At 45.3% G+C, this 22,408-nt stretch overlaps 1 protein-coding gene across 5 annotated transcripts in view; it reads left to right on the top strand.

Annotated features, from left to right (window-relative positions):
- Window positions 1–22,408, top strand: part of CDCA2 (cell division cycle associated 2) — a 458,496-nt gene that overhangs the window by 32,633 nt on the left and 403,455 nt on the right. For all 5 annotated transcript variants that reach the window (XM_085632793.1, XM_085632792.1, XM_085632791.1 and 2 more), the window contains exon 2: window positions 15,652–16,425. In XM_085632793.1, coding sequence (XP_085488919.1) covers window positions 15,759–16,425 — 667 coding nt within the window. In that variant the 5' untranslated portion in view covers window positions 15,652–15,758. The remainder of the gene's footprint in view (window positions 1–15,651; window positions 16,426–22,408) is intronic.

Raw genomic sequence — 22,408 nt, 5'->3', positions numbered from 1 at the left:
ACTAGCCAGCCCAGAAGGTGTGCCCACCTCTGCCATCTCTACCCCTCAGGTAGGGGAGACGGGGAGAAGCCTACCCTTCAGTGCCCGCCACCTTGCAGATGGCAGGCACTCCCCAATCAGGATTAGGGTTTGTGCTCACTCCCCCACGTGGGGTGAGCACACCAAGGGTGTAGTCACCCTAAGGTCAGTAGCCAATTGGCTACTGACCCCAAGACCCCTAAACGCCTCTAAATACAGTATTTAGAGAGCAGCCCTGAACCAGGGAAGCAGATTCCCGCAACCTAAGAAGAAAAAGGACGAAAGAAGACACCCATCAGAGGAGACTACAGAGAACAACTGACTTAGCCCCAGTCCTACCGGCCGTTCTACAGTTTCCGGAGATCCTGTGCCACAAATCGTCTTGTCCTGCAGCCAGGGACCTCCAGAACCCTGGGAGGACTGACTGCCTTCAACAAAGACCGGATCTCATGTGAAAAGCAGCCCTGTTGAAAAGAAACTCCAAAAACAGACTCTGAGCCAGCTGAGGACAGAGAAACCTGACGCCTGGAACTACTACTGCGCTCGTCTCCTACGGCTGAGTTCGAGTGGCCCTCCGGTCCCAGCGAGGTCCCCCAGCGCTCAAGAGTCCGAGTCCACCGTGGGTTGACCCCTTCAGGTCTGCCTGACATCGCCTGCAGACTCTGCATGGAGACCCCAACCGTGAGTGTCCCTGTAAGGTGAAATCTGATCTCAAGACACCCCTGCATCCAGCCGTCCTGCTTCCTGGAGAAAAGAAACCCAGGTGCACCTACGTCCCCAAGCCCTCCAACTTACCTGCCCAGCTGTTGGTTCCTCCCTGAAGTCTACCTGGACCGAGCCTGCAGCTAAAAAACAAAAATCCGCATTGAAATCAACAGGGCACCCGACGCCAAATCAGCACTCTGCGGATGCACTTTGTGTGCTAAACTGGATCCCCCTTTGCCCTGAGCCTAACACTAGGAGCTTGGCTCCCTCAACCAAGTGGCCTGCTAGTCAGCAGCCACCAACCGGAGGCCCCCTATCCCTCATTGGATAACATTGGGCCTCAGCACCCAGCTGCCCTAGTGCCGCTGAGGGTGTAACAAGAGTGCATCCTTGACCATGGGGGACCCCTGAGTCTACCCCCAGAACCTCAACTCCCACTGCTAAATACTTACCTTAAAACCGATGACACTATTTTCCTACAAAGGATAAGATTGACTGTTTTTCTTGGAAATGTCTCTAAGTGTGGAGTTTGAAAACCTAAAGAAATTCTTTAAAATTGTAGTGTTTATCAAAAACGATTTTACTTACTGCTTTACAAGAAATGTCCCAGAGTAGTATCTAGGTATACTACTCTGTAAGAAAAGTAATCTAAAAAGTAACTTACCTGGTATTTTACTGAAAATCCCATTCAAGTCTATGTACTGCATTTACAAAGCATTGCATTTCTCTGAAACAATACTGTAAGTCAAAACAAACTGCAAATACAATTACCAATCCAAACTGTATAGTTACTGCAAAGTATTTATCACTTACCTGTGCAAGGCTTGCTTGGTTCTAGGAAATAAAATGACTAAAAGAATATTTTTATACAAAAACAATTTCCCCTGGACTCTGCACACTATACCTCACTTTGGTATAGTACATACAGAGCCAGCTTCCTAGACATACATTAAACAACACCCACATTATTTACTTCTCAAATCCCTTCATTTGTATAAATTAAATATACAACAAGCAAATTCAATGCAATAGGTCTCGCATTTTAGAAACTTTGACCTATCAGTATTGTAAAGGACAATACCTTTTATTATTGCAGGTTTTTTAATCACAAAAGGCATGGTCATTTACAATGCCAAGTGCTCAAAATCTCCCAATTGCGAGACCTATTGCATTGCAAATGCTTGTCTGACAAGGTTTCATGACGCAGCACTTTACACATGGCCTTTGTTCGACGAAATATAAGAATCGTTACTGACATACATATAAAGCATTTTCTTTCATGTAACTGCATGTTTGTGTTAGTAGTTCTTTTCCTACATGCTTTCACACCTCGGTTGCTAGTTTATTTATTTACTTAAGTAAATGGATAGCGCTAAATGAGATGAAAAAGGCCTCTAAACACAGTTGGAATCACATAATTAACCTCTGGGGAACTGCTGCCGGCCCGGAGACATTAGGGGGTAAGAGGGAAGCAGTTAATGGAAACAAAAGTACAAAAAAAATCGGTCGCAAAGTTCTCTTGAAAAGTACTAGAATTCCTTAAACTGTTTACTGTTTATTGAGCTAAACGTTAATATTCATACCGCTTTGTTATCCTTGTAGCCTGGGTAACTAGGTCAGCTTGCTGGCACTATGCTGATTTGTGAGTGAGCTAGAACTTACCTACAGTTCTTTGTTGAAGAGAAGCACAAAATTAATCACATTATTTTCACCAACGAAGCCCAGTAAACTGAAATCCAGACACGTCACGGGTAAAGGAGAATCCAGTCTGTTTTGGTAATAGTCATTAACTTAATCGTGAAGATCTCAGACAGGCAGTCACCCATTGATCCGCCAGACACACACGAAAGCACACACAGATGCCAATCAAGGGAGACTGGAAGCTGAACAAATAGCAATGGAATAATTAATTCCCTGCGAAGGCTCCACTGTTGTAAGTCTACAGGATATGCAGGATAACTTACCTGGGCGGTGGAGTCTTTTAAGTGCTACAGATGCACATGTGGACATGACCAGTGTCGACCTGTGATTAGAGCGATGAGAGACACACTACCATCAACAAAAGATATAGGAGACAAACAAATATTACCATTCAAGGGAGGCTGCTGTAAAACACATACGCTCTCATGGAGTGCTTCATAGGATAGAAAACAAGTGTGGGAACAATGACACCTAGTGGAAGATGGAAGTAAATCTGTAAGTAAGGAAAGCTTAACAAGAGATTACTTATCCGCTTTGTACTGCAGAATATAGCTAATAAACGCGGGCGCGATAATTGGAAACAGATGGCGCAGCTGCTCGCTCCCGCAAGGTAAACGCCATACATGCACTAGTGCTCATTGGAAACAATGCAGTACATGCATGAGTTTCTCAAAAGGTCCTGAGTGATTCCAAGAGGTCAGTCCTAAGCAGCGCTTGCGAGCTGCCAAGGCGAGACCTAAAAATATTGCCACATAACTAAAAAGGTTTCTTTGTTTTGTTAATGTTAATATAACTTATAAAGCGCACGATTACCCGGGGGTGTCTTGGCGCTGAACCTAACCGTAAGCCCTAACCAAAGGAGGGAGACCATTTTAATTTACAAATAACCAGGTTTTCAATTCTTTTCTAAAGGAGGCTAGGGAATTGCAGCTCTTGTATTCGCCGGGAGTGTATTTCAGTTTAGCTGTGCTATGGCCTATACTTCGACCTCCCCAACTCGATTTTTGAATCCTTGGTACCGACATCAATCTGGCATTAGTAGACCTTAGATGTCTGCCAGGGTGGTACTAAGAGATGAGGCTTTCCAGAGATGCAGGTCCTAAATTGTTCAGTGCTTTATAGGCCAGGCACAGTGCTTTAAACTTAATGTGTTTGGCCACTGGCAACAAATGAAGTTTCTTAATGTCTTCCGCAACTGATCGATATTTTGGTAAGTTCAATATAAGCCTGGCAGCTGCATTTTGCAGCATCTGAAGTTTTTTCAGATGTTGTTTCTGTAATTCGAGATAAAGGCTGTTGCAATAGTCTAGTTTTGATAGTACTAGTATGGTTACCACCGTCCTCCTGGACTCTGTGGGAGTATAGGGCAAGATCTTGTTCAATTTCCTTATTAAGTAAGATGTAGCAGAAACTGTGGCATTGGTTTGCTGGGAGAATGAGAGTTTGTCAATCAGATCCCCAAGGTTCTTTGCCTTTGTTACCGGTTTCGGAGGTTCTCCCATTTTGGCTGGCCACCATAATCCATCCCATCTTGGCTGAAGGTTGCCGAAGATCACTAATTCAGTTTTATCTGAATTCAATTTGAGGCAGTGTCCTCCCATCCAACTACTGATTTCCCTCATGCAGTTCTGAAAATGCATAGCAAGGGAAGCTTGATTTGTATGCGCCGCGATCACAATCCGAGTGTCCGCATAGGATGTTAAGTTAAAACCGAAGTGTTGGAATAACGGAGCCAATTCCGACACATAAATGTTGAATAAGGATGGGCTCAAGGATGAACCCTGCGGGACCCCACACGAAAGTACGAAAAGTACGTATGGGGTTGCTTTAAACTTATCCAGGGTCACTGTCTGTCTTCTATTCTGCAGAAAAGATTAAATTGGAGACAGAGCATGGTCCTTTACCCCCAGTCTTTCCAGACGCTGTAGCAGTGTGTCATGATGGACGGTATCGAAGGCCGCTGATAGATCCAGGAGAATCAGAACCGTCACCGTACTATGTCCTGGGCAGAAGCCAAACTGGGAGGGATCTAGTAGATCGTTTTCTTGAATGAATTCAGTTAATCTGGCTATTCATGATTTTTTTCCACTGTTTTTGCTGGGAAAGACAGCCTGACAATCGGGCGGTAGTTATTGGTTACTGATGTGTCCAGATTTGCTTTTTTTATTAGTGGAAGAATGGCTGCATCTTTCCAAATAGCTGGAAAGATGCCAGAGGAGAAAATGCTGTTAAATATTTTTGTCAGTATTGGGCTTGCCTCCCTTGCAATGTTCCTCAGAACTGCAGGAGGGCAGGGGTCCAATGGAGAACCTGATTTGATTTCCTGAATTAGTTTTTCCACAAGCTCACTAGATACCTGTGAGAAATTCCGAAAACATTTGCTCCGGTCTCTGTGCTTAGGGGGTCCTTGGCTGACTTGTTGGAGGTGGTAGTTTTAAAAAATGTATATGTCGGTCACTTTTTTCCTGAACGCACTGGCAATATTATTGCATATGAGCTGACTACTCTCTGTAGTTTTTATGTCCCGCCTGAGCCAGCGCGCATGCGCTGCTCTGCGAGATTTTTTGTAAGGGGGCTTCAAAATCTGACCACACGCTCGTGCGTGTGGTTTGTTTTTGGTCAGAGGCTATTGGCCCACGGCCTATTGCTTACGGTTACCTACACAGGCACCATCTGTTTTGAATTATCGTGCCCAGACGGGTGCGTGATAATTCAAAACAGATGTCTCGCTGTGGAGCGCGTGCACCACTCGTGTGCTTGCTTTTTAACTACTCTCCGTAGTACTTTGTACTGCCAATTATTATCCTTGTAGCGCTTATGGGCACAGGGAGATGCCTGGCTTTCCTCACCTTTAGGTTTCAGTTTTTATTTTAACCAGTTTTATTTTCCCAGTATCATCTTTCAGAAAAGGAAGCTCTCCTGACTGGCGTGGGGCTGCTGGGCCCTGGTTAGTGCTGATTTGGCCAGCACTGTTTCTCTGCCATTGTACGAGTGATACCCACACCTCTTTGGAGGGGGGCTATTTGAACATGGCCGGTGCGCGGTCTTGCTGCTGGCGTGCCAAAAGGCATACCCGTCTGTGCCCATCTTGGCCCCCATAGCAGACGCTACTTGGCCACAGAGTTAAGGTGATTGGCCCCCGGGATAGCAAATGAATGCAGTCACTGTATGGAGGTAGGAAATATGTCCTCAGAGTGTAGCAGCTGCTGTTTCTCCCTTAGAGGCCACCTGGTCAGGCCATCATGTGTAAGTGCAGGGGCATTCCGGGGGGTGCGATGCGATGTCAATGAACTGTTGCTCTCTAACCAAACATAAGTGGGAGATTTTCGATCTTCTCTCCGAACCGCAACCCGACTCCCTGTTCTTAACCAAGACATTACTCTCCAAGGCTTCTGTCCTGGACATTTTAAATGGAATTCCAGAAGGCTATGGGATAGTTAGACGGCACCGCACCTCTCAGAGAAGAGGCGGAATTGTGATTATTTTTAAACAAACCCTGGGCTGCTCGTTTACAGATATAGATCTGGCTGAGAGTGAGGCCGCTTTCTTTACCCTCACATTATCGAGTAATTGTCCTCTAACAGGCTAAATAATTTATCGACCCTTTACCCGGCCACCATTTTTATTTCTTGCCTGGCAGATATAATACCGTCTTTTTCACTGCACTACAATAGGTTGATTGTTCTTGGTGACCTAAATCTTCACATGGAAGATAGCTCATATACCCGGGCAAATACGTTAAGTAAGGATTTGGAGACCTTGCATTTAGTCAGGCAGGTGCGCAGGCCCACTCATGTGTTCGGGCATACTTTAGATACGATTTTCAACTTTTCCTCGTTGACTGTGGAGGGTCCTATCGTGGTCACTTGGTCCGATCATCCTATTATTCCTTTTCAGGTCCTGTTATCTAACTCAGTTCCTCTAAGGAAAGGAAATGGGACTGAAAAATCAAGGAAATGGGCCAAGATTAACTCTGAGGCCTTTACCAGGGTGCTTTTAGCTGAAAACCCCGCTCTGGGGGAAGATGTTGATACAGCCGTGTCAGACATCAAAAACTGGATTACAGGAGCCTTGGATATAATGGCTCCTTTGGTCCAGAGGCAGAATCCGCGGGACTCATTCTCCGCACCTTAGTATAACAAGAACTTGGCATCTGTAAAGAAGTCTTGCAAACGTCTGAAGTGCTTATGGCACAAGGATTACAGTGCTGACTGTAGAGATAGTTATAAGGAGGCACTTAAATGTGCGCTTTGCGCCGTCTTGCCTAACTCCATATCAATGACTCCATTCAAAGCCACACATAGTGGCTTTCCATTGCCTCCTAGATATGAACCTGTAATCCGCGCATCACAAAAAGGGATGATCCAGCAGCACAGGGGGCTCATAAATAAATCCCTGCATGAACAAATCCACACCGACAGAAAAAACATGAAACACCCATTTAATTTTCAATTGGTTTTTTTTATGGTGTAGGCAGCAGGCAATACAAGGTTCTTCACTGACTTTGTCTGCTTCAGTTTCACAATAAACTTAACATATGCCTTTACTTTAAGTTTCAGTAATTCCCCAGTTTATAAAGCCCAAAAAAACAATATTCCATAATGGTAACAACGGGAAAGAGATTTAGGAAAGGGAGAGACGGGAGGAGAATGGAATTTGGGAAAGACAGGGCCGAAAAAGAGGTGTGTAAGAATTTGAAAAGGATAATACACGTGGCAGGACATTACCATATACAACAACCATTGGCATAGCCAACAGGTCTCGTCTTTGGGACCTTATAAGTGTTTAGCCATGGAACAGTTTATGATGTTGCACCAGGGATATTGTGCTGGATAACCAAACACTTATAAGGTCCCAAAGGCGAGACCTATTGGCTATGCTAATGCTTGTTTTGTTGGATGCGGTAGTGAGCTTCTCTACTACCGTAAAGAGTTATTTGGCAGAATTTTGGGCATGCTCGATCTGATGGGCAAGCCCTTGAAGGTTTTTGGGATTTAATTGTAACGCAAAGTAAAGCCCTTCATAGTTGGGGTCCGAAGCTGCGGAAACTATGCCTCTGAAATGTTCACAGTATATTATCACCAACCCTCCTCCTCTCTTGATTGGTCTACTCAATCTATGCGATACAAATCCCTGTTGGACTGCGACCACAAAGTCTGGGTCGGACACTGAGTCTGCCCATGTTTCAGTAAGGAATAGCATATCCCAGTGTTTCCCAAACTGGGGTCAGAGGACCCCCAGTGGTCCGTGGCACATTCCCAGGGGGTCCTCAGCCAGCAATTTTAAAAGGACCGCAAAGATCTTTGTAAAATTAGCAGTTTTCGAGCAACTATGAAAGTGTCAAGAAAATGCCAGTGATTAATGTACCTGCTGGAGAGAGATGAGAGTTTTCTCCAGTGGCAGCTTTGACTTATCTAATGTGACACAGAGAGTTAATATGCCTACTGCAAAGAACGTGTACAATGCATTTTAATAAACAGTATTTTATGTGCATAGGTCAATGGGTTACTGATTTTGTCACAGATTCTTTCATCACTGTGCAATTCATAAGGGACAATCGTAATCTAGCAGTGTCCTATAAACTGTCATCAAAGAGCTGCTTGCAAACTGCATGGTAAAAGTTAGCAACATATGTTTATTTCCAGTCTATCATTAGCCTGATGCTGCTATGTTCCCACTTCCTGCACATGAATAATTTTGTAATGCGGTTTTGTCACTTCATGGAAGTTACAAAACGTCATTTTTATTAAAGATTGTATATGTGCAGGAAAGGTCACCTTCCTGAACATAAACAATCAAAGGTGTTTTGCTTTTTCCGTTGGAAAAAGCAAAAACAAGGAGAAATAAGGCATTTCTCCTCATTTCCCCAAGTTAAGACCAGGTTTTTCATGGTCTTAATTTGGGTGCGGTCTCCTATTTAAGCTGACCTTGTAAATAGAGGGCAGCGTCAAAATCAATGGGTGTTGGAATGAAACCCCGGCTGTAACTCCCACTGCCCACCTTTTTCACGCTAAGCATTGCGTGAAAGGTGGCCTTATTTACAAGGCAGCGTTAAGCCACAATAAGTGGCTTAACGCTGCCTTGTAAATAAGGCGAAGCCCCTATTGCCACAGGAACATCGCTAAAAGTGACGTTCCCATGGCGATAGGAACTTGTAAATATGCCTCTGAAATCCTTAGTAATTCGAGTATTTATTTTGTGTGCACATGTGTTTATTTTTTGTGGATTACTGTTTTAATGTTTGAAATTTAAATCCTACAAATTGCTTGGGGGTCCCTGGCTTTCAGTGGTGACTCAATAGGGGTCCTCAGGAGTCAAAAGTTTGGGAACCACTGGCATATCCAATTTGTATTGCAGGATAGTATTTGCTATTTCATATTTATGTTTGGAGATTGACCTTAAATTAATTAAGCCACAGTGTATCTCTGCCCATCTTTGGATGCCTGACTGATTATTTATCCTCTTGGTATCTGAGCTATATGTTTTAATAGTTTGTTGGTCCGGGAGTGAGAAACCACACTTACATGTAAAATGACTTGCACATTATCTAGGATACAGCTTTTGCAATCTGGGCCAGAACATGGCTTGTATAAATCACAAAGGTCTTTACCTGAATATTGTAATGGGTCTGGCTTCACTGGACCAAAGTTCCTGGCCCTCGGTACTGTCCAGGTGCAGACGGGCTTGCCTTTGGTACGCCGGCGGTGTGTCCGCTGCGCGCGTCCGCTTTATATGGTTTTTAGGTCTCGGCTAGCGAAGGCTGCGCTTGCGCAGTCTCGCTCGCGAGATTTAATGACTTGGAGAAGAGGGGCTTGAACCCGCCTCTCTTCTCTCCTCTTCTCCATTGGCTGGCCTCTTAAATGCTGGTCAGCCATTAGAGAAGAGGCTTGTCACTCCAAACAAGCCCCGTCTTTTTGCGATTCGGTGGCGTGTTTTTTCGATTCTTTCTTTGGAAGTGTTTGAGAAATAAAAACACGCCCCCGAATCCCAAAACGACAATGCGTTTCTCTGAGGCATTAACCTCGGAGAAAGGCAGTGGTGTGCTCGTCCTCTCCCCCTGCTCTTGGCCCGTGTTCGACTGCTGCTCTGGTCTCTGGTGTTTTTTACTCCAAGGAAGTACACAGGTTCTATCTTATTGTTGCCTAATGTGCCGTGCAGGAACAGAGAACATGCGTCCTGACAGACTTCATTCACCCGTGGACAGAAAAGTAATTATTCTTAATTTTATGATTGAAGACAATGCTAGGATTCGCAACCCAACTGTTTAATTGATAAAAAACACTTCTCATGATTTCTTAAAAGCGTGTATTTAACAACGCTGACACATTTTCAGTAAAAACAGAAACACGTTGGCAAATTTAAAACAACGAAAGGGCAAAACAAAACATTTAACAAAAAAAAAGCAAGGAATCGTAAACAAAATAGGTCGGAAGGACAACATGGAAAGAAAAGAAAATATTAACCTCGCTAAGGTACCTGGAGAGATCAGAAGGTAAGTTTCACGTCTATCCGCGAGCCTTCCTGCCTGCCTCCCTTCCCCTGCAGCCTGCCTGTCTGCTGCTGCTCAGCCTTGGCTGGCGGGGGGAGAGCAGAGGCGAAGGCAGGATCCGGCTGCAGAGACAATGGAGGGAGCGTGTGTGCCAGTCAGGGCACGGGGCACATGCCCGTGGGAGACCGGGGGGGGGGGGCGAGGCAGCATGGTGTGTAGCCGGGCTAGGGGACCCCGCTCCCTCGCCGACCTCCCTCTCTCCTGCCAGTCAGTGTCGGGTTGTGATTGTATGGCAGGAAAGCATGGGCTGGTCCACTCTCGGAGACGGGGGTGCTGTTAATGTTTACCCGTGCCCTGCGACCTGCTCCCAGGTTTTTGAGGTGTTTCATTGTTGCCTTGTGTTTACTCACACTGCTTGGTTTGTGTGTACGGAAGGCTGGAGTCACACACAGGATTGGAAGCTCGGAGAGAGCATGGCAAGCTTGGGAGAGGGTTGCTGCTTTAAGTGGTTGCCACTTGTGTGTTTTATTTGTTTTTAATGTGTTGTGTGTATTTTGCTGGCTTGAGGCAGCTCTCGGTGCATCCTCCCCGTGCCCTCCCTCTCCCGTCAGGATTTGGGTGGTTTTACTATTGCTAAAGTAGTTTTTAGGGTTGGTGGTGATGAGAGGGGGAGGGGGAAAGGGGCTGGGACATGTTTCTCCGGCTTTGGGAAGCTGCCTGGGTAAATTCCTTACAGTCTGGCTTTTGAAAGCCAGTTGGGACCTGGGGTCCTCTCTCGCAGGGCAGGAGAAAGAAGTCTCTCCCCCTCTCTCTTTCCTGTGTACATCTGTCCAGGAAGCCAGAGAGAAGGGGGTGGGGGCAGAAACCCCGAGCAGATTGAAAGGGGGCAGCTCCCGATTGGTGCCATTGTGAAAGGAAAAGGAGGGAAGCTGTTTGTGGCTAAGGGGAGGCTGGGCTATACCTTGGCGAGAAGGGGGGGGGGGGAGTGGCGGGGGAGGGGGGAGATAGTGCAGGCACTTTAAGCAATGTAAACAGAAGGAAACCCACTTCTGTTACCCACTTTTTCTATCTTGTGTGAACCCTTCTGGACTTGATATTGTTTAAAGCACTTTATTGAAATGGTTTTAGGCAAGTGGAAAATAAGTTCAGGGTTAGTTGTTTGAAATGTACTCTTTGTTTTTAATATTAGTTATCTATTTAAAGATGAAACGCGTTGTTTTCTTCCATGTGGGGGCAAGAGAATGTATTTTGCATCTCAGCTGTTTATAGTATTACGTTCTTGTTGTATGGTAGAATCGCTGCACTTTGCACGTTGGGTCTGTAAACAAGAAGTAACCTGCACTTTTGGCATGGTTTATTCTGTGCGTGTGTGGATACACTCGGCAATTGGGTCAGGCATGAATTGTAGGCACTTTGGGCGCTATGGGTTTGAGCGTAATGCTTGTATCACTGCGATCTATTGAAGAAATGCTTACATTATTTTGAAAATGGATCAAACACGTCATTTAAGGCACTTTAAGAGTACAAACAGGATACTGATGCATATCAAGCCCGTGGGGTATTGTTACATGCTTGCACTGTTGTGTAGTTGACTGAACAACCATTAAAGGTGCTTTATCGACTATAAACAAGAGAATAACGCATGTATAGCCAGCCATAAATGATATCATCTGGTAATCGCCGTGGTAATAACGCTAATTTAGCAGGGGGAAAAGCCACTTTAAGGAGTGCAAAATACTGCAATTTCGGATCAATGTGTCTTTTCTTGAGTGTGTGCCGCGCAGCTCATTAAAGCAGTCGGATGAGGCGCTTTAATTAATGTAAACAGAAGAAATAATAGGTTTTCGGCTGTGATTTATTGCCTGCTTTTAGGTATCGCCGTGCTATAGGCAATATGGCCTCTTTTAGGCATGTGTCCGTCGTTGTTATGTCTGTATTCAATAACAGAAAACTTAGTGGCAACCAAACGCTGGTTTAGTGCATGCTTTGTGAAGCACATCATGTTAGTGTTAAGCCAGGCCCTACACCACTTGTCTTGGAAAAGATTTAGGGGCATGTTTAAAAGCTGGCGATAAAAAATTATCGCCGCTTTTGCGGCCGTTTTCGGAAGAAAAGCGGCTATAATTTCATCGCATAATTAGCAAGGCCACGCTAACGCGTTAAACGCCCAGCTTTGCATCTCCAATGAGAGGCAAAGTGGGTGTTCCTGACCTAACATGATAGGAGAAATGTCGCTAAGCGACATTTCTCCTATCATCAAGCCCCACGCTATGAAGCATGGCGTCAGGAAAAGTAGCGATAACCCCTGTTATCGCTACTTTCCTTACGCCTGCTTCAGGACTGACTTAGCCATGATATCCTATGGAAGGTGGATATCATGGCTAAGTTTGTGAGTCCCTATCAGCAAGCTAACGCCACACTATGTGAGATTAGCGCTGGGTTTCCAGCGATAATCTCACGTTAGGTAGTTAGCGCTGGGATTTTTATCGCTTTTGAGATAAGCGTTGCTAATAGCACGCTATCTCAGCGATAAAAATCCACGCTAGCCGGCGATAATTATCCAAGCGCTAAGTGCGCTTAGCGATAATTATCGCCGGTTGTTGCTGATATGCCCCTATGTTAGTGAAGTTTTGACGCCCTCTTGAGTTTTCTGTGCACAGTCAGACCTCTTGCATGATGGGTGTTTACTTCCTTCATTCGTTTTCACAAATAGATTGTATTGACAGAAGAGCAACTCGGGTACTTGCTTTTGTATTTGATTAATTCCTCATAAACGCATTTGCTACCGTCTGATATTCAGGCTGGGATCTGGTACTTTGCCCCAACTCATTTTGCAAGCAAAGATGCTGCCCATATTGAGACTGGTCATTGATTAGGCAGTGGCAGGCCCCATTTTTTCAGTCCCCCCATTGGTATTATTGTAGGCGATTTTGCATAGCTAAATTAATATTCATGGTGTTGCCTCTATGGTAATGGTGCTGACTGAGACACTACATTTTTCAAAAATTTCCCTCCTTTAGATGTTGGGAATGATAATGCTTTCTAGACTTTTTCATTTTATCGGCGACATTCCATTTTTAAATTTTCTTTTCTCCAGAAATAAAATGTAATCCGTGTTAACCTTGTATCAAAGGTAACCGTTTAGTCTAAATTGGACCTGTTCAAATGGCGAGCCAATCAAAATAAATATAAATGTTAGGCTGTGTCCTTCCGGGCTCTAGGTAGCAATGAAGTTCTATAGCGCCGTGAGGTCCCAGCGCTCTTTATATGGTTTACACATACACCAATTGGGTAGAAAGTAGCGGCGTGGAACATTTTTATTAGGTGTATGTGAAGTTGCATTTCGGAAGAGTTGACTGTGGCCCTTTTTAGGTCTCGGCTAGCGTAGGTGGCTCTGTGTGGGTGGCTTTGTGTGTGTGGGTGGCTTTGTGTGTGGCTCTGTGTGTGGGTGCAAATACAATAGGTCTCGCATTTGCGAGAGATTAAGCTACTGACATTGTAAATAGCAATGCAGTTTCTTTAAATGTTTTAAAAACAAAAACATAAACTAAAATAATGTTCTGAACAATGCCAATAGCTCTAACTTTAACAATGCCGAGACCGTTGCATTGTAAATGCTTGTTAAATTGTGTGGTGGCGGAAAGCTAGTCCGCTCACCACCGGAAGTGGCGAAGTGAATACGGCAAGCCTATCGGATCTCCTGGTGATCACAGCGACCCTCCGTTCAATCTGCACTCAGCCGCGACAGACCAGGGCGTGATCAGAAAAAGCAGCGAGGTAGGGCAATGTGCAAATGAGCAGAAAATGTATTCTTACAATATTACAATAATTAAAGGATCTAAAAACAGAATGTGCAGTATCCTAGAATACAACAAAGGTAACGTAGCGTGGTAACTGAGGGCTAAAAAACGTTAAACATTTAAAACACAATGCGCTTTAAAATGATTAAGAGAACCGACCGCAGGGCTTACTTGATCCTTGATCTTTTGTTGTATTCAGGCCAGTTACCTTAGCTTCATGTTGAGTGTGTTTTTTTTATTAGAAGATTAAAATGCTCCAGTCTTTCCATTTGATGGTTTAGACACCTCAAATGGTTTAAATATGCTTGGAGTACATCTGACATCAATTATGTTTTTGGAACATTGCTATCTACCAGTTAGTGCTAGTATAGTGGCTTTATGCAGAAAAGAATAACGTGAAGTACTTTAAGATTTGTGTAACTACTTGTTTATTTGACTCTAATATTAGTCTTTGGAGATCCTGGGGGGTAGAATATGTCAAAAACAGGAAAATACCAATGCTGGAAAAGTAGTTTTACTGGTTAAAAGACCCCCCCCAAAAAACTTTTTTCCTTTTCTTATGATCATAATCCGGTACACCTGAAACAAAAGACGTTTTACATTTGGTCCTGGATAATTCAGGGAGTTACATTCAAATCGGTGATATTGGAGTGGGTGTAGAAAAAAATCATGGTATATATCACACATTTGAGGGCTTTTATTGCACAAAGTACCGTGGTATAGAAACTGTTTCACAACGAACAGCAAAATGTGGGAAATATTCTGTGTTTCCCTGTGAAATTCTGAATTCATCATCATATTAGTCCCAAAACTTCTGAACAGACCTTTAGCATTGTCTGAGTTACCAGGACTATGCAGCATGGAGGACGAAATTGTGGCAAGGTTTCGTTAATTAGGCAGCAAAAATGCAAATTATGCAGTAAATTCTCTGGCATTTTTTTGATACATTCTAGCTAGAAACATTTTTGGTGATACGGGCACATTATGCAGCAAATGATGTGGTAAATGCAGTAAATACATAATTATGTGGTAAGTGCTGCAGCCACTCAATTTCTCAAGTCCTCTGGCCCTCTGCATAAGACACATCTTCTACCGGTCTTGTCCATCACCCAGTAGTGTACCAAACCATATACCAGCTTTCACCAACTGGACAGGTATAACATATCTGAAGAGAACTGCCACATACTACTAGCCAATATGAGGACTCTAAGCAAGTCCGCCACTGCTAACTAAATACTATGACTGTGTCTTTACATCTCACAATGGCAGTCAGATATGGGGTGATATTAACAAAGCCCATCATAGTAGATCGTCTCACTTCCAACCATGCCAGCTCAGGGCCATCAACCTTCAAACAAAATATCTCTGATTAGACAGACCTGTGCAGTAACTGACCTACGATCATAGGAAATACCATAACGTGACATGCAGAGCTGCTCACAGCTGCCAGCTTGCTGAAAACTATAAATGGGGAGTCAGTCCCGTACCTCCTTATTCATCACACTGCTAAGCGTTGTGTCCTATAACACGATAACTGCATATTGGTGGTCATCCTGCACAACAAGTTAACTCTTCCCTCATAGAATCAAGCACAAACACCACCTTTCGACCACACCCAACACTGCGCAGCATGCTGCACCTGTAGGCAAGCGCTTCAGAGCCCGACCTAGGGTTAGTAAGCGGTATATAAATGTTGCAAAGCAATACAATGTGAAATAAAGTTTTATTTTTTTTATTTTTTGTTGTTGTAATATATCCTCTATTAACAGAAGATAATATTGACACAACTGTTTCAACGGTTTATTTCTAGGTATAGAACTTTAGAACATAGTTTTAAGTTTGTTTATTCATACAAACTCTTTACGTGTAATGTACCAATGTTACTGCCAGAGCTTCACAAGTTGCATTCCTAAAACGATTGTTCTTTTGTTTCCTAAGCAAAACCATGTCAAGCCAGACCCAAGAAGGTGTTAAAACAATGGACAGTGTTTGATGTTGAGAGCCCTCATCAGAAATTCATTAATTCAAAACTGCTAAACTGGAGCATGCCGTTGTCCTCATCCCAGACTATGAAAGACAACATGTTTCAGAATCCTCGGAAACCAACCCCTGTGATTTGCAGTATTTCTGGACAAACTCCCAAAAGTTTGAAAGAAATTAAAGAAAACATTGAAGATGAATGTATTGCATCTAAAGAGGCTTGTGGTAAACGGCGTGATGTAAGACTCAAGTTGTGTGGGAGAAACGTTCATGGTCTGGATTCATACAGACCTACTGGCCGTGAATCTGACACCAACAATAAAAAAGGAAAGTTTGAAAATGTCCTGGATCAGCCTGCTCAAAAGACCTCTAACATCCTTAAGGCCAATGAGTCTTCTCACTGTTTGATCAATGATCCCACTAAAGACATTGAAAACCACTTCACTGAAGATCAATCTTGCTTCCCTGACTTAAGCAATCTTTCTCCCAACATGTGCTTTATAGCTTCTAAGACACCACCTACTAACCATAAAAGAGGTTTCTCTTTAGCAAACACATCTTTCATAGACTTGAAGACGCCTCCCACTGCAGCAGACAAGAGCGCTTCTGACAAAGATTTGGAAAGACCTGTGACCAATGATACAAATATTCTGAAGACTCCTATTAACTTTTCTACTGTTACTGTATCCGAACTTGGTATTTCCCCAGAAACATTCACTTTTAAATCTTCAGGTAAGGGCAATATAATTCCTCTTTTATTTGCCTTAATGCGGTTTTTGTTTAATTTGTTCTCTTCTATTATCTCTCTGTACCATCTACGGGAGCCACATTGCATTTCTTACAAAAGGCATCCTTTGATGCCTAGTAGTCGTACTGTGGAAATGCGTGTTAGTGACCCACCTGTTTGTTCTTTTTTTCTCTATGGCTAAAATTGCACAACATCATTTTAGGTTTGTTTCTTAATGGGAATGCACGAGGAAAGGAGGATGTGTTAGTGACACTTTAGTTATGGTTGCGCCTGTTAGTTCATTGGAAAAGCGTTTATTTGATCAATCATAACTCTGAAACTGTTAGATGAATTCGCACAGCACCACCTTAAAAAGTATACACTCAGGTTCAAATTGATGCTGAAAGTTTTGTGCAGATTGATCAAGGGAGCTGAAGCTGTGGATCTTGTGGCATTCTTGGAGGGGGGCTGTAGAAGTGTTTCCCCCAATAGTTTAATTTCCTTTTCTCAATCCCATAGGAGTTTCTACTGTAGATTGCACCAGGAACTGCTCGACAGACTAAGAATGAGCATTGCATGAAGATAGTTCGCCTGCATTGCTTGGTTTTGTGCTAATCCGTTCTATAGTTTGTACCCTACTCTGGGATTTTCTTTTTAGATATCTTAAAGTTGGGGTTAACAGCTAGGTCATATATCAAAATTTGATTCTGAAGTTGGAATCTTCCAGAAGCGCTAGTAATGTAGGCAGTGTTCAGTAATGCATGGCAGCATCAGCTGGAGAAGTGGAACAAAAACATGAGGTAAAAGTAAGAATCTACAGGTTTCTTTTTAGTACAAATAAAAGCAGCAGGATATGATCTCTAAATACATCTGAAACAGCTGAAGTACTCTAAGCCCCATGCACTCCTCTGGACCACTCTATGCCACTGCACTTTAAACTACTGCAATCTACTGTGCACCGCTCCACGTCACTCTAATCCATTTCCCTGTACGCCACTGCAGACTACTCTGCACTGCTCCACCCCACTGCAGTCTTCTCTGCACCGCTCCACGCCACTCTGAGCCATTGCACTGTACGCCACTGCAGTCTACTCTGCACCTGCGCTACGCCATTTCACTGTATGCCGCTGCAAACTCTTCTGCACCACTGTACTCCGTGCCACTGCACTGCTCACCAGTCTCTTCTGTACCACTGTACTCTGTACCACTTTACTTCACACTAGTCTCCTCTGCACCACTGTACTCTGTGCCACTGCACTATACTCCACTCTGAATCTCTACTCTGTAAAACTCTGCTCCACTGACACTCTATGCCATTCTTCGTCACTACTACACTCTACAATGCTCTAGGCATCTCACTTTGTGATTCAATTCCACTTTACTGCACTCTTTTCTATGACACACTACTCCTCTCCATGCAACTCCACTCTGACTCCATGCCACTCAACTCTAAACATTCAACTCCACTCTGTCAAATGACTTTGCTCTATGCAACACCCTCTGACACTCCACAACACTTAACTTCACTCTGCAACACTCAACTCTAGGCCCTTCCACTCTGCGACACTCCACTCCCTCCATGGCACTCCACAACACTGTGCGCTACTGCATGACACTCCACCTCACTCCTCTCCACTCAACTCTATGGTGCGCCACTCCACGACGCTCCTTAACACTCTACTCTACTTTACAACACTCCCCGCTACTCTCCTTTTTCCCACTAACTTTTAGCCATGCTGAACAGCAGCCACTCTGTTGTACAACATTGCTAAAACATAGTGGGAAAGTCAATAGCTCTTGCTTAGGCAAGACCGATTGGCTTTGCCAATGCTTGCATTGCTAAGAGGCTCTCCGGTACACAACTCTTTAGGTTTCGGGTCTGTGCCTTTTGAGACAATTTGCAGCAAAGCCTTAGTTTGGAAGGGGTTGGACCCCAGGCGGTGCTGTTTCCTCCACTCCAAACCCTTGCAGGCTGGTGAAATTGTCTTAAACATTCCGTTTGTTTTGGGAGAGTGTTAATGTGCAGTGTTCAGCAGTGAGTTGGCAGTATCTGTAGTTAAAATGTCTCCGCCCTCTACTTTTACCAGATAAATATTTCCTTGCCATGCTTTTCAAAACCATTTAGGTCCTTCTGTGGCAGTGGTTACATTATACTCTTAAAGCATGAGGATATGTGAAGCGCAAGAAAGACCAGTGCGATTTGGCGCAGTTATAAACACTTTTTAGGATTCAAACCAAAATTAGCCATTCAGCAAAACATTTATCAAAATAATAGTTTTATGAGAGTTCACTCTTTGGTACATTGAATGCTTGTTTTAATGCAAGATGCAGTCGGTTTGCCCTTTGTTAGACCTGTCAGCCCTTTGGGTGGTCCCTCCTCATCATTATTTATTTTGTCCCACTTTTGCCTCAAACCCTGTTTGAATTTTTCCTTTTTGGGAACCACCAGACTTTTTCGTGTTGCTGCAGATTCAGGGAGCCATTTTACCTACCCCTGAAACTTCTGTCTGAGGGCCTGGAGCACAAAATGGTGGCCACCTGTGACATCACCAGCATCCACTGGAACCTGCTAGCACCTTCCAGAACATTCCAGAACCCTGTGACAGTTGGAGGCGGTTTAGAATGTTGGGAAGCTAAGACAGAGAGTTGGCAGTTGGAGCTGGCAGTTGGCACCTGACTGGTGAAGAGTGAGCAGCCAAAACTTGAAGGAGTGAAGCAGCAGGGGTGGAAACTTGTGCCTGGAGTGGGGTCCATAAACCCACCCTTGATACTAGTCCCTACTGACGGAGCCCAGCCTAGAGCCCTGTGTGGGAAGAAGCCAGAAAAACCATCCTAAGGACCTGGACAGCAGGAACAGGCCTTAGAAACAAGAGAACAGCAAGATCCTGACCTGGAAACTGGTTTCCCTGAAGTCCGACGTCGAGTAGCCTAAGACCTGGAGCCCGAGGTGGAGAAGCGGCGCTGACTGGAAAAGCAGACGACGTACCCGGAGCCGCCAGAGGTCGAGAGAGGGCGCCGTCAGAGGTCGTGAGGAATACCAGAGGTCGAGGAGGAAGTCACCCGAGGTCGAGTGAGCGGCGTCATCGGAGGAGTGAAGTCCGCCCTCCGGAGTCGTCGGAGACCGAGGTGAGGGGTACCGGAGGTCGGGAGTGAGGATCGCACTCCGGAGTCGCCGGAACCTGTGAGAATCGCACCGGAGGTCGGGAGTGAGGATCGCACTCCGGAGCCGCCGGAAGTCGACATCGAAGCAAGGCCGGCCGACTTCATCGAATCCGAGGTCGCCATCGGACCGGAGCCGCCCAAAGTCGACATCGAGTAAAGACTGCCCGACGCCAACGAATTGGAGGTCGAGATCGAGCCGAGGCCGCCGACACCGAAACCGGAACCGCCTACCGGCGTCGTCAGGAACTGACATTGTGCCGAGGCCGCCGACATCGAACCGGAACCGCCTCACGGCGTCGACACGACTCCAGCGGCGTCGGAGCATCAGAAAAAGGGCAGTAAGTGGAGTAGAGGGCGCCTAAGGCCCTGTGGAGACCTGAGAGACTGCTCTAAGGGGCTAGGGAGGTGCTAGAACCAACCTGACTGTGCCAGGGGTGAACTGGGACTAATCTAGAGAGGTTGTGTGGAGGGAGAGAGCCAGGTCTCTGGTATACCCCCCTTGATCTACCTCAGTTTAGGCCTCAGCCTTGTCCAAGCCAGGGAGTAGACACCCTCAAGCCTTCCACATCCCCACAAGCTGTGCCTGGGCCAAATCAGCCCTTAGGAATTCAAAAGTGATCTGATTCCATGAGTGTCACTGTCAGCTTTTAAGTATTTATTAGGGGCACTGTATTTATTGTATTTAACCTATTTATTGTTTCACTGTATTTATTGGTCCACAGTATTTATTGATGCACAATATTTATTGGTTTACAGTATTTATTGCCTCAGAATATTTAATTGCCTGTATGTATTGCACTTATATTTATGTCTTCATTATTTATGATCACCCCTATTTATTGAATCATTAAGCCAGTATTTATTTGACCTGCACTATTTGTATATTGTGATTGTTATTTATTTATCCAATCAGCAACTAAGAGAAAAAGAAGATAAAGAAAGATGTTTTCATAATTTGTACGGTGTAGAGTCGTTTTTGGAACGGATGCACGCATGGTTATTGTTTGGGTATGTCGTATGCTTAGCACGGAGCCTGATTCCTGACCACTCGAGCCAAGCTACCACAGTGTGTCCGGAAGACCACCACCACCCTTTCAGAGTGGGAGTGTGGTTTTCCAACATAAATTGGTGTTCAGTGGTGGGATAGAGCTGTGCCTACGCATACTCAACAATAACTGTGGGTAGTCCATAGGCCTACACCGGGAGTTTTCTCAAAAGCGGCCTTCCTAATTGTGGGTTTTTGTTTTTTCCAAATTTACTCTGGTGGTGGGAGGAGGTATTATTAAAGGTACCCCCCTGCATAGTTACTGCACAAAACCTGTCCTCTAACCTGAGTGGGCGAGATGGAGTTTGTACTAGAAAATCTAGAAACGTACACTGTGGCCCAACTCAGGGAGTTTTGCCAGCGGGAGGGGGTGTACTGTCCCCCAGGAGCAAAGAAGGGTGCACTCCAAACCAGCTTAAGGGCTTGGGGGGAGGCACGACGGGAAAGCAAGGCTGAGGAGGAAGACAGGGATGGAGAGCCTGACCCCGAGGGGGCTGAGATGTACCAACCTGAGGTGGGGAACCTGTCAGCAGGGCCCAGAACCATTTCTAGGAAGGGCAGCAGTGCCTCTAGCGGTGGCTTGTCTGAAGTGGAGTTAACAGACCGGAGGGAGAAAAGACAGCTCACATGGGACTTAGCAAGGCTGGAGAAGGAGGAGCAGAGGATGGCCCATGAATTACGACTGAAAGAAATAGATCTTCAGATCTTGAGAATCGGGGCACAACCTGTTCCTAATGGTGGCAGCCAAACCCAAGAGATCACCAGGGAACCTAAACCATACCTGCCAAAGGACATAGTAGCTAGCTATGGGGCGGGCGACGATATCGCCAAGTGGCTAGCGGCCTATGAGGTCTCACTGAGGGCCCATGGGGTTCCAGAGAAGTACTGGGGAGGGGGATTGTACAAGTACATGCCTCCAGCTGGTAGGGATGCTTTATTGGCCCTCGAAGAGGATGAGCAGACCCACTACCCCACCATGAAACTGGCGCTCATCAGAAAGTTTGGACTAACACCTGAAAAGTACAGACAGAAGTTCAGGGGTAGTCACAAACTGGGCACGCAGAATTGGGTGGACTTCCTGGACTATGCAAAGAAGGCACTGGAAGGTTGGATTCAGGGCAGTGAAGTGAGGAACTACGAGGGGTTGTTTGACCTAGTACTGAAGGAACACCTGCTCGAGAAATGTTTCCCTGAACTGCGGCAACACCTGGTGGATAGCAAGCTGACCAGTCCCCGGAAGCTTGCTGAGGAGGCGGACATTTGGGCTAGTACCCGGGTGTCCACAAGGGGGACTGGAGGGGATACTCAAAGGGCCGGACAGGGCGCCCCCCAGAAGAAAGAGGGAGGGGAAAAGAAAAAGGAGTTCTCCAAAGGCCCCCAAAATAACTTCCAAGGGAAGGGAACAGGATTCACCCCTAAGGCTAACCCGCCCAGAAACCCTAATCCTGGCCAGAGTCAGCAGCCAAGGGTTGTCCATTGCTACGAGTGCGGTGGCGTTGGATACTATAAAGGAGATCCGAAGTGTCTGAAGCGACCACCCCCTCCCATTGGAGGAAAGACCCCCGGAGTAGCTAGTGTAGTGCTCGGGGAGGAGATGCCCTTAACTAAGGGAAGGGAGTGGGCGGGTGTCACTTTAGTGTCCCTGGGAGAACGGGAGATGGTTCCTAAGATCCAGGTGCCCGCAAATACCGCAAAGTATGGGCAGTGGGTCACCATCAACGGCCAAAGAGGGGAGGCTCTGAGAGACACAGGAGCCAGTATGACTATGGTGCGTAGCCAAC

This window comes from Triturus cristatus, chromosome 11 (assembly GCF_964204655.1).
Source record: "Triturus cristatus chromosome 11, aTriCri1.1, whole genome shotgun sequence".
In the NCBI taxonomy this organism is placed as follows: Eukaryota; Metazoa; Chordata; class Amphibia; order Caudata; family Salamandridae; genus Triturus; species Triturus cristatus.
This window is presented reverse-complemented; position numbering and strand designations above follow the sequence as displayed.